Here is a 13,146-nt window from a genome sequence, read left to right on the forward strand (position 1 = left end):
ACGCATCAGAGATACTTCAGGTGCAGTTAACATTGGGTAAGACGGACATTCAGTTCATAGCCTGATATAGGTCCCCAACTATGTTGCAAGACTCACGCTCCACGTTCCTAAGCACCTTGGAGAATACAAGGGTCCAACCTAACACTGTCATACTGGGCGACTTCAACTACCCCTCCATTAACTGGAAAATTTACTCATGTACCAATATACTTGCCCAACATTTCCAGGAATTCATTAATTCCAATGCCCTGGACCAGCTCGTTCTTACCCCCACTAGAGGTGGCAAAATCCTTGACCTGGTCATTACTAACATGGGCAACCGTTGCTCTACACAGATAGTCAACTCCTCCCTGATTAGATCTGACCATAAACTAATCACCTTGGAAATCCGCACCCACCCCCCCGCCCACAAAGATAACCACTATGAAAAAATTCTCCAGAGCTAACTTTGGGCTCCTAAAAACAGAGGTGTCTAACTTCATGGCACCCATGCAAATGGTGAAGAGCTGCATGACCGCTGAATCATGCACCAATGCACTGTACGAACACGTACATAAATGCATGAATCTCGCCATACCCAATAGAACCAAGACGCACTCCTCCAAAAAAAGGAAGACAATCTGGTGGCCCCCTGCCATAAATAAACTCTACAACAGAAGGAGGAAACTGGTGTGGAAAAAGAAGTCCCAAGACTGGAAAAGCTCCCTCATCAGCCTCAACAAATAGTTGAGATCCCTCCAAATCCTCTAAAGCTAGCTATGAAAACAGAATTGCAGCAAACAGTAAAGACAACCATAAGGCCTTCTATAGTTATGTAAGAATCTCCATGGCAATACCCAGATTTGCTCTGAGCTACTGCACAATTGTACCTCCTATACCGAGCCAACAGATGTTGCCAATATACTGGCCAAAAGATTCAGTGCCAACTTTACTCCTCTCCCCCTCAAAGGAACAATCACTATACCAGTATATTGCCAGGCACCCAGAATTACTGCTGCACAGGTTAAAACAGCACTGTCAAAGGCCAATAATACAATTTCTATGGGACCTGACAATATCCCTGGCTGTGTTCTACATGAACTACACAGTGAACTGGCACCTCATCTGTGTGCCCTGTTCAATTACAGCCTCACCTCAGGCTTTGTCCCTACTGAATGGTGCACTATTACAGTCATCCCTCTCCACAAAGGAGGAGCAACTACAGACCCTGGGAACCATCGCCCCATTAGCCTGACGAGTCTGATATGCAAAGCTTTGGAATGCATCATCATAGACCTAATAAACAAGGATATATGGAATCTCCAAACTCTGGATGCCACACAGTTTGGTTTTGTGAAGGGTAGATCGCGCCTGCACAACTTGGTTGACTTCTTTGAGTCAGTCATCAGAGCTGTGGATGAAGGCAAGGTGGTTCATACAGCCTACCTTGATCTGACCAACACCTTTGATACCATTCCCCGCTCAGGAATCATAGAAAAACTCACTAAGCTAGGCATCAACCCCTATATCACTAGGTGGGTTGCAAACAGACTCACAGATAGAACTCACAGTGTGAAAGTAGCTGACTCCAAGTCAGACTGCCGACCAGTCACGAGTGGAGTCCCACAAGGTTCGGTCCTGGATCCTCTTCTGTTTGGTATCTACTTCTCTGAAGTCCAGGCCAACACAAAGGGACTATGGCTGACAAAGTTCACAGACGATTGCAAGTTGGGAGGTATTATTAAATGCCCAAGTGATGTTGAAATCCTACAGAAAGGTCTTACTGAGACCAACGACTGGTGTCAGAACCATGGCCTTAAGCTCAATGCCAAAAAATGTGTCATCATCCTATTTGGAAAAAAAATGATTCCCATGAATTACCACATCGATGGTAGTCCACTGAACACAGAAGGCGTTATAAGAGATCTGGGAACACAGGTTGACAGCAACCTCTCTTTTGACCACCACATTGCCACTGTGGTCAGAAAGTCTTTCTCTGTGGCACATCTCATTACTAAGGGTTTTGCATCCAGGAAGGAAGAAGTCATTGTCTCCCTCTACTCTTCCCTCATTAGGCCAATCACTGAGTACAATGCCCCATTTGGTATGTACCTCACTAGACATGTGCAACAACTGGAGAGGCTGCAAAGGTACTTCACAAAGAGGATCCTAGCCCTTAAACACTTGTCCTATATGGACAGACTCAAAAAACTCCAACTATTCTCTGTCTCATATCACCTACTTAGAGGTGATCTCTGATTGACTTACAAAGCCATGTCTGACCCAGCTCTGTTAGAAATCCTACATCTAAAGAAATCCCAATCTCTCCGCACCACACGCTCCAGAGACCTCAACCTCATTACCACAATCAACAGAACATGCTGGAGGGACAGTTTCAGAACCTAGAGACTGACCATGCTATGGAACAGACTTCCCATACATGTCAAACAGAACACCTCACTGTCCCTCTTCAACAGCAATTTTAATGAGTGGATGTGAAATAGAAAATTTACCCCGGGGATCACTCCAGTGGCTCTACTCAACAGAGGCACTGGGAACTAAGGTCAGGTGGCACGATGCCAGGGTAATCCTATGGGATAGGCTTGTAAAGGCTCCAGGGCCATTAGCCTAGAACACACCTATGAACCTATAACATCGAATATTCAAAACACTGAAAACCCAAAACATTGAAAGTGTGCTGCATAACACTGAAAACTACATTGCACAAGTAAATAATATCACCTCCATCTACAACACCACCTAACAAACACTTTCTACTATGTTTCTGCAGGGGGGGCAAGCCCCCTGCACCCCCCCCGTAAATTAAATATACTAACTCCAAGAACACAATACAGTGGAAAAATTTTAATTTCCTAACCTCTAAATATACCAACTTCAAGATCGCACTACAGTGGAAAAAAGTTAGTTTCCTAACCTCAGTCTATGGTGATTTGTGATACAGTAAGGTTAGGAAGTTAACCTTTTTCCACTGTAGTGAGATCTCAGAGTTTGTATATTTAATTTACAGGGGTGTGGAAAGTGCAGGGGGGCTTGCTCTCCTGCAGAAACATAGTAGAAAGTATGTTTGCTAGTTAGGTGTTGCTATAGGTGGAAAGGATGTTATTTACATATGCACTGTAGTTTTCACTGTTATGAAGCACACTTTCAGTGTTCTGAGTTTTCACTGTTTTGGTCTCGATGTTATGAAATTCAGCGTTATGAAATTTCAATGTTATGAAGTAGACCCATTAGAACATGTTAAAAATTACAAAATATGATGGTGTCCAGATAAAAAAGAAATTGTTACATAAGGAATCCATATATATTTTGAAATACAACACACTGGTTCCTTATGGGTTAAATCTAGAGTGTAATTGGAGGTTTTTAATTTAGTTTAAATTGATCTACTTGTTTAATTAGTTAATTATATGATTATTTTAGGTGTATTTAAGGCAGGTGGCTGTTTTAAGTGTTTATACCCCTTGAAGGCTGTGAAGCTGAGACAGAGAAAATGAAATCTTTTTCTGGATACTGGTTGGTCATTTATTCTACTTTGGTGGGATTTTGTGGTTGTGTTCAATTTGCTATCCACCCAGATGGAGATATTTTGCTGACATAAATTCATACAAAAATAGGAACAGAAAATGTGCATCTTATCAGGGATTAAAGAAAACAATTCCCTCTAATATCTTCTCCTTTTGTTCATCAATACGACAGATCTATAATGACACACTGGAGTGGAGGAGTAAGATAAAGCAACCAGCTGCCTGCTCTCTAGCATACAAGTCACACACTGACAACAAACTTTACACAGATTGACATTCTAAACCCATTTGACCAGAAACTACATTTTTTCTATCTGTCAGATGTGACAATTGCAAAAACTTCTGAGATGTCACTTTTCTACAAGCTGTGGTACCCCAGGTTTGGTTATGCTAGTTCAGTAGGGTGCAGGGGGAAAAAGACCCCTGCATAGCGGAGTGCACTGGGCTAAGCTCCCTCTTAAAAGATGAACATCTTTATACCAGGTTTTGGTTATTTGTGCTTTACATTTGTTAGGCTCCAGGCAAATTTGCTAGTCTGTACAAGAACTCTTGTTGTTGAAGTAAAGATGGTCTTAGAATATGGAGTTTAGCACAGTGGAAAAATGGAGCAAGACCACTGTCCAAGGAGGTGCTAGTGGGTTTATGTATGTGGACATGAATGTGCAAGTATGCCCATGTTCTATCAGACACTGCTGGTTCACAGCCAGAAAGAAAAGACTACAAAGATCAAACGGATTACTATGTAATGTAACCAGTGCCAGTCATGATCATTTGAAGGCTGGACCTCTCAGCTAACACACTGCCTGAGAAGAGATGCATTTATAATTATCCAGTTACACAATCTCCAGATAAGTGGAGCTATAATGGCAACTCAATGAAATGAGTACTTGCTCAGATCTAAAACTGACAAAAAACAAAGAATTCATAAAATATAACTACACTCCAAAGAACATGTGCAGCAATGATGCAAGTACTGCAACACCAAAAGCCTGTATTCAGGATGCCGCTTAGCATTTTTCCAATATTTTTGCTCAAGTCTGTCTCTAACATATCGCAAATTATGAATCCTACATGTAAATACTGCATATCATACAGTATAACAAATGATTAAGTCTGTTTCACATTTCTTACTAATTTTTATTTTTAGTGTGTGAGCATTCCTCTCCGACATGGATGCATGGGTATACTGTTTACAATCATCAAAAGGGTTAAAATCACTTAAGAAGAAAGTGGGCTCTAACGAAAGAAGCATGCAATCAGTGTGCCAGAAGACACAAAAAGTATAAATATTAGCAGGCTGTGGCTATTTCTGCATACAGGTCAGCTCCCCCCCTGCAACATTTGTTTTTATAAGTAAGACTGTCTTGCTGGGCCCCGATTTAAACACTTCATTTAACATTTGTTTACCGGGAAAGTCCAACTGGGACAGAGCTCATTTTCAGTGGAGACCTGGGGGAAAACGCTCCAGATGCGTGCCTTTAGAATGCGGAAGTTTGCAAATGCATGGAGAACATGCTGACTCTGCACGGAGAACATGCTGACTCTGCACAAAAGGCACCTCAGCCCAGAATCAAACCAGAGAACCTCTTGCTGTGAGGCGACAATGCTAACTGGTGCACCATTGCGCTGCCTGATAACATTTATCTATGCAAAACATCTGAAGAAGAAATTCCAATGGGGAGCATCTGATTTTTCAGGGACTGTGACATGCCTTTGCAAAGTACAAGTGCAGATAAACACACAATGCATTTTATAGTTCTTTAAACCAATCTGCATTTTTGTACAATATATCAAAAACGTTCTTTCATACAAAGATTTTCTGCTGGCCATCATGAACATGAAGTAATTCCTACCAACAGTCTGAGTGCAGATGGATAAAGGAAAGCCTTCACAGTTGCATAGCTTCTGTATCCACAGCCCTCAACACCCCAATCCCTTTCCCATTGAGGGCCAATAAATGGAAGAAAGTGACACAAAAGATACTCGGTAATTGTCAAATACCTGGAGTGTTCATCCATGAAAAATGGCGGAGTACAAAAACATTGGCTTAATGGCTAAGGTGTTTGCCTTACAAACACAAGGTGCAAGGTTCGAGTCTCACAAGGGATAATTGACTAGGCTTAAAATGGCTCACAAGGGCAGTTAGCTTAATACTACACTATGAACCTATAAGATGAAAGGTAATGAACATAGTTGGGGTTGGGAGGGTGGCCTAATGGTCAAGGTGTTTGCCTTACAAACGCAAGGTGCAGGGTTTGAGTCTCACAAGGGATAATTGGCTAGGCTTAAAATAGCTCGCAAGGGCAGTTAGCCTAGTACTAATCTATGAACCTATGAACCTATTTACATTTTTTTAAATAAGCAGTAAGAAAAATAGTTACAGAATAGAAAGTGTCCTGCATGTTTCTGTATTTCATTAGCTTTTATACCAAGCAGACAATCCACAATGTAGGAATAGCTAATTCTGTATTATTACTCTTACAGAACAGTGGCAACTGACAGACATACCAAATGGTGGAGGCAAGACGGACAGCTAGATCAGACACAAAAAGCATAGCTTCATAGGTGTGTACTAGGCTAATGGCCCTGGAGCCTTTACAGGTCTAGCCCATAGGATTACCCTAGCCTTGTGCCACCCGACCTTAGTTCCCAGTGCCTCTGTCAAGTAAAGACACTGGAATGATCCCACGGATTAATTTTATAGTTCCCATCCACTCATCAAGATTTCTCTTGAAGACAGCCAGTGAGGTGCTCTGCTTGACATGTATGGAAAGTCTATTCCATAGCATGGGCAGTCTCTGGGTTATGAACCTGTCCCTCTAACATGTTCTGTTGATTGTGGCAATGAGGTTGAGGTCTCTGGAGCGTGTGATGCGGAGGGACTGGGATTTCTTTAGATGTAGCATTTCTAACAGAGCTGGGTCATACATGGCTTTGTAAGTCAGGCAGAGATCACCTCTAAGTAGGTGATATGAGACAGACAATAGTTGGAGTTTTTTAGTCTGTCCATATAGGACAAATGTTTAAGGCCTAGGATCCTCTGCGTGAGGTACTTTTCCAGCCTCTCCAGTTGCATGCGTTTAGTGAGGTACATGCCAAATGGGGTACTGTACTCAATGACTGGTCTAATGAGGGAAGATTAGAGGGAGACAATGACCTCTTTCTTCCTGGATGCAAAACCCTTAGTAATGCGATGTGCCACATAGAAGGACTTTCTGACCACAGTAGCAATGTGGTGGTCAAGAGAGAGAGTTTGCTGTCAACCTGTGTTCCCAGATCTCTTATAACGTCTTCTGTGTTCAGTACACTACCATCGATGTCCTAATTCATGGGAACTGGGTTTTTCCCAAAGGGGATGATGATGATGATGACAGTTTTTGGCACTGAGCTTAAGGCCATGGTTCTGACACCAGTCATTGGTCTAATATCAATACTATTATGAATACTAATATGAAGCATGCAAACTCGTATTACTCACCATCCAGAATGACAGAAGATACATAGCAAGGAATGAACAGCAAAGGGTTGTCGAAAAACCAAGTGGCAGACAGCAGAAGCAGCACTCTTATATAGCCTAAAAGAAAACATAACATTTTAGCAAAGGAACGAGTGCAATATGATTTAATTGAACAATGTGTTTTTTCATAACAACTAATCAATATTAAAATCTTTGAAGCTTTTCCAACTTTGTATCCTGGTTTACCAATCTCTATACAATAACAAACTGCTCCAATGTTGGGACAAGGAAGATAAGTGCTTACTCAGTCTATGATTATGTGCTCAGACATATACTTCTACAAAATCTTATATCATTGGATTAGCTTAAAAACTATTTCATTATAACCGTTTCAGCCCCAGCCATTGATTTTGTGAATGGCCCATACAACATAAGTAACCGGTGTGGTGCCAGCACACCTCCAACATGCTTTACAAAACATGGTAACAGCCATCTTTTCCCTCCCTTGAGGGTGTACTATATTGGAAGAACTTAGGCCTTCTCTTCATGGATGGCCCTCAGCATCTCCTGCTGATTCATAATTTCTAATGCCAAATGCCATAAACAGCAGCCCATATAAGCATCAGAAATTTGGTGGTGTCTGTCTGATTTTTCATTGTAGCAAAAAAAAAAAAAGTCTGAAAAAGATAAATAAAAAATGCTTAACTATTTTTGTGTGCATTTTTATTTGGCATCTAAGGAGCTTTAAGAACCACTCCAAATCATCACAGCATTTCTTCCTGCCACGGTTTATATCACCTCTTACTGTTAGCCTTTCTCTGTTCCTGAAGGTGTCTAAAGTACCTCTCCCATGAAACAGGGTGCCCTTTTCCACAAAAATGACATTCAGGTTTTAGGTCTAGGTGTTCTTCACTTGGAGAAGGACATCATCTATGTTTCAGGCCTTGTGATGCCAATGTCATAACATCTCAGGTTTATTATGCCAGTGGCTTAATATTTGTCACCTACTAAAAGAGGAGGACCATGTCCTAAGATTCAGAAGAATCACTTTTGCTTGCATAAATTGCCTACTATAGGTAGGTCGGTTTACACGCTCTGTGAAAAAAAAAATGTGATTTAGAGAGAGCTTTAGCCTCAATGAGGAAACCCTCATTTATCATCTCACTTGCATTTTCTGCCATTAGCACTGACAAACCTGTGCAGCAGCAGTGAAAACTGGTGGTCCATACAACACACACACACACACACACACACACACACACACACACACACACACACACACACACACACACACACACACACACACACACACACACACACACACACACACACACACACCATACAACACACACACACACACACACACACACACACATACACACACACACACACACACACACACACACACACACACACACACACACACACACACACACACACACACACACACAACACACACACACACACATACACACACACACACACACACACACACCATACAAAACACACACACACACACACACACACACACACACACACACACACACACACCATACAACACACACACACACACACACACCATACAACACACACACACACACATACAACACACACAAACCATACAACACACACACACAAACCATACAACACACACACACAAACCATACAACACACACACACACACAAACCATACAACACACACACACACACAAACCATACAACACACACACACACACACAAACCATACAACACACACACACACACAAACCATACAACACACACACACACCATACAACACTCACTCACTCACTCACTCTTCCTTATGGGCATGTATACATACATTTACACACACATCCATTCAAGTTCAAATCTCCCCCCATACACACACACAAACACACTTGTCTGAACTCAGAGACAAACACACACACGCTGTACTGCTTTGTAAAAAGCTTTTGCATACTTCTCTATAGCAGGACACGTTGAGGATGAGTGGTGATTTTTTAAAATTGCTGGAGTATGCTCTGACCATAACAAACAATAAGCTTTATTCTAGTAGTGTAGCTGCCAACTGCTGCTTAACAGCTGGCAGTCAGGGAACTGAACAATGACAGCAAGATAACTAATTTACTGTGACATATAAAAATCAGACTTTAATAATGGTGCATTTTGTCTATATGCTGCTTATCAGTCATCAAATTATCTGTTATGATTTGGTTCCCTGCCACCCACCAGATGAGATCAAACTGCTGAAAGAGCCAGTCAGGTGGCTATAGAGGGCTTTCTTTGCTTAGCCTTGTCAGATCTCTGTGCATGCCTGTAGAATCCAATGGATGATGTGCAATGTGACTTGCAAATGAAGTCCACACTAAAATGTGCAATGCGATTATGGCCCTGCCCCCTAGTAGACAGCACCTCAGCAGGATTCCCAGTTTCTGCTAGTAGATTCTGTTATGGAGTATGTGCTCAGATGTACCCCCTTCCAACCTTCACCTTTAGGAGCGCTAAGCAGACATAAGCCTTATCATTCTTCTTCTTCTTTCCCACTCCCAACGCCAAAAGGTTCAAGCAACTAGCTGAACTTGGGTCAACTTTGTTGTAGTTAAGGCTTTATCCTCCATGCCAGTGAAGGTGGCTATAGAGGCAATTTAATATTAATACAATTTATTACTAATTAAATTAGCATTTAATAACAATAATTTACATTTTTCTATAAAATGCTTCCTGGAATGCTGTTTGCAAGGGGGTAAGGAGTGCTACAGCCCCCCAACCTATCCTTAAGTACAAGAGGTTTAAGAGGGCACTAGCCCCCACCTCCTTACAAATAATACAGTTGGCATATACTGTTCGTTAGGGATATTCTAGCATTTGGCAGCAACTGATTCATGTGCATTCAATACATTTGTAATGAGCAAATGTACACAATCCAGTACTCTTAGCAACTGCCAGATGTTTTATCCTTCCTCAGCCATTCCTTCAACGTACCAAGTTCATCCTGGTCAAAAAGATGGCCTACCACAATGTAGGTGTTCTTTTACAAAAAAAACCCTCCCATTTGTGAAAAATCAGAAACATTGTACATGGTGTTACTATGCAAAATTCTACAAGCATCACATTTTGTCCATCTCCAGCTGGATCTGTAATCTTGCCTGCACTTTCAGTTATGACAACAAACAAGTAGCTTAAAGGCAATTAGCTTCTTGTGGCGGTCCCCTGAAATTAAATATGTCATTCTTTGAAATAAAGAAGGCAAGGTTTCCTATGGCTTTAACAAAGACACAGCCATCAATGCTGATTCCTCAACACCATCACTATCAATTACCACAACTGCCACTACCCAGGAAGTTGCCATATTTCCAAGGAAAATAGAAGAACATCTGAGAGTCCTTTTATGAGGGCACTTACATTCCACATTTTCAAGAGGTTGTATTTGGATCCTGGCATAAGTGTTACTAGCACCTTTCAGTGTATGAATCTCTGGTTGTTTATATGTTACAAGCTTTTTGTGTGTCTTCTTCACTGTTTTAATCCATTTTCTGCTGTCTGCTATTTACTATTGTTGCAAAGCGCTTTGTTCTTAAATGAATATTACCTATGTTCAAAGCCTACATTAAGTATGGTGGAAAAACACAGCAGTTGTGCTGTTATAAATACAGATCTTTTTCACAGTCTGTCAGCCTTAATGTTGCCTTCCATATTTTCTGACAGAACCTTATCAGTACTGTGACGGCTGCATCTAAGTGCTGTGATGCTGGAGTGGAAATGCCATCAATGTCTGGTGATTTGTTGCACGGTAAAGCTTGCAGTGCTACCCTTTCTTCTTCTTTCTTTCCCATTGGTTTGGTTCCCCTTTGTAAAGTACAGATTGAACAGATTTTCATCAAATACAACTTTTATGTCCTCCTGTAACTCTTCTCATATTCTGCTATTTGTATAATTATGTACTAAACTGATTTTGTAGAATCTTTGAAATCCAGTGGTTTACCCCCAAAAAGGTCCACCACTGGTCAGTTTGCTGTTCTCAAATATCCACTTTTTCTTCACTAAACTTTATAGTCAATTACGAGTGTTATCAGATAGTCAGGCAGCTCCTTCTAACTTAAAAATGGTGGTTGTCTTGGAAGCTATTTCTAAAGGTGTCATTGTGAAGCACTCTGCGTTATCTACCTTATGTTGCTGTTTTTACCATTTTGTGAATATTAAAGGCAAGAACTAGTAAAGGCACCTCTGCACTGACCAGTGCTAGAACCACCACAGACACCATAAAAAGGAACACAGATGGTTAACTGTAAATCCTTATTATTATAAGGCTACAAAAAAAATTTTGCCAGCTTCTGCAGTGCCTGTTAATTATATAACATATTGTAACCATTTAAAATTTCAGGACTGCCATTGCTGAGTCCCGAAATGTGGAGACCAAATGGATGTAAATTTCAACTTGCGTATACTAAGCAAAAAAATAGCCATTTTTTTTAGAATATTCCCTTTTATATACAAAATATTTTTACTTAACAGCCGGACAGCTTCCAAAGCTTCAGGGCACCTTCCTCATGCCAAAACTGTCAAGCAGCTCAAGCTGTGTTGACTATAGAACAAGTTTAAGCATGAAGCCCTTCAGAACTTTCCTGCCAACAGAATGAGGAAGGCTGAACCCCAAAAGGTCTATGCTAGGAACAATAAAACATAAATGTCCATGTCCTAGCATAAAATCACACCAAAAACAATGGGGAATAGAGGGAGGGAGCAGGTAATGCAGCAGGGATCATTCAAACACCTACTGTTACGGAAATTCAACTAACACAACTGTATTATGTTAATCACATTGCTGTCACTGCTGCAGTAGCCTTAGCTATATGGGTAGATTACCACTGCTAACTACATTTGGGAGGTGAAAATAGAGTCCAAGAACTCTTGGAGAATGGCCCTAGCAAAGCTTGATCTGGTGCTAGAGAAGGAATCAAGCTTATAGTGCTTTGACTTCCAAAATGGCTGCACACCAACAGCTTAATTTCAGCTCTCCCAGTGTGAAAACAAACACAGAAAACACAGCCACTGAACTTGCCTTTTTTGGGAAAAATTCTGTAACAGACAAGTAAGTGCACTTTCTGGATGCCAGCAAAAAAGAAATTTAGAGAACCTTAAAGAAAATCAATCACAAATGGCGAGGAGAAAACAATGACTGGGAAGAATTCTGTTCAGCAAAACGCAGTGTAAGCTGCAGCTTTGTTACAAGAGATGACTTCCAGACTTCTATAGAAAAAAAAGTTAAATGTACTCAGAGATGATTAAAATAAATGAAGCACTGGAGTATAGCAATTCAAATAACAAAAGGTTGGAAAAAACGGAAGTAGTAAACAGATGAGGTGATAAAACTGCAAAAATCAGAGACTGAAATGAAGCAAAGACTGCTCAAGAGATGTTTCAAAAAATAATATAATTACAAGACGGAACACTTGTTTATCCACGTGGTGCAGCGGTAGCGTTGTTGCCTCACAGTAAGAGGTTCTCGCGTTCGATTCTTGGCTGAAGTGCAGGGAGTGCCTTCTGTGTGGAGTCTGCATGTCCTCAGTTGGGTGAGCTTTCGAAAGACATGCGTGAATGGGCGCGCCTTCACTGAAGGTTGAACGTCGAGCTAGCACCTCGGCGTTTGTGAAAATCTGCCAATCATTAGCGGACCGGAGTTCCACTGTGGCGATCCCTAACCAGGAAAAGCTGAAAGAAGACAACAACAGGACAGAGCACTTTGGGAAAACCTGAGATTTACTGCAGCACCAAAGAAGCTGGAATGAACAGCCTGTATTAATTTTATGAAAGCACAAATAAGCAGCTGGTCTGGTATTCCACAGCAGGAGTTAACTGAAAAGGCACATTGTGTGCATGATCCAAACCTGGCCATGAGAAACCAACCTAGACCATTAATAGTAAAGATGTAATCCTACCAGCAGAAAGAGTCGATTCTGACAAAATTGTGGCAGATGGACAAAGTACTAAAAGTAGGAGACAGTAGAGTGTTTGTGGAACATGATTATTCACTGTACACCATGCAGAAGAGGAGTAAATGTAATCCAGTAAATCGGGGAATGTCGAGAAGCTGGCATGAGATTCAAGCTGTTGTATCCAGCTATTTATTCTTTCCTGGACAGTCAAAATCATTTTTTGATGCAGAAC

General features: G+C 41.1%; 1 protein-coding gene across 2 annotated transcripts in view; it reads right to left on the reverse strand.

Moving 5' to 3' along the window:
• LOC122787704 overlaps window positions 1-13,146 on the reverse strand; it is a 507,928-nt gene that overhangs the window by 301,704 nt on the left and 193,078 nt on the right. For both annotated transcript variants that reach the window (XM_044054557.1, XM_044054558.1), the window contains one exon: window positions 7,003-7,098. In XM_044054557.1, the coding sequence (XP_043910492.1) occupies window positions 7,003-7,098 (96 nt within the window). The remainder of the gene's footprint in view (window positions 1-7,002; window positions 7,099-13,146) is intronic.

The sequence above is a fragment of the Protopterus annectens genome, chromosome 13.part0 (assembly GCF_019279795.1).
Source record: "Protopterus annectens isolate FY-2018-M chromosome 13.part0, PAN1.0, whole genome shotgun sequence".
Lineage (NCBI taxonomy): Eukaryota > Metazoa > Chordata > Ceratodontiformes > Protopteridae > Protopterus > Protopterus annectens.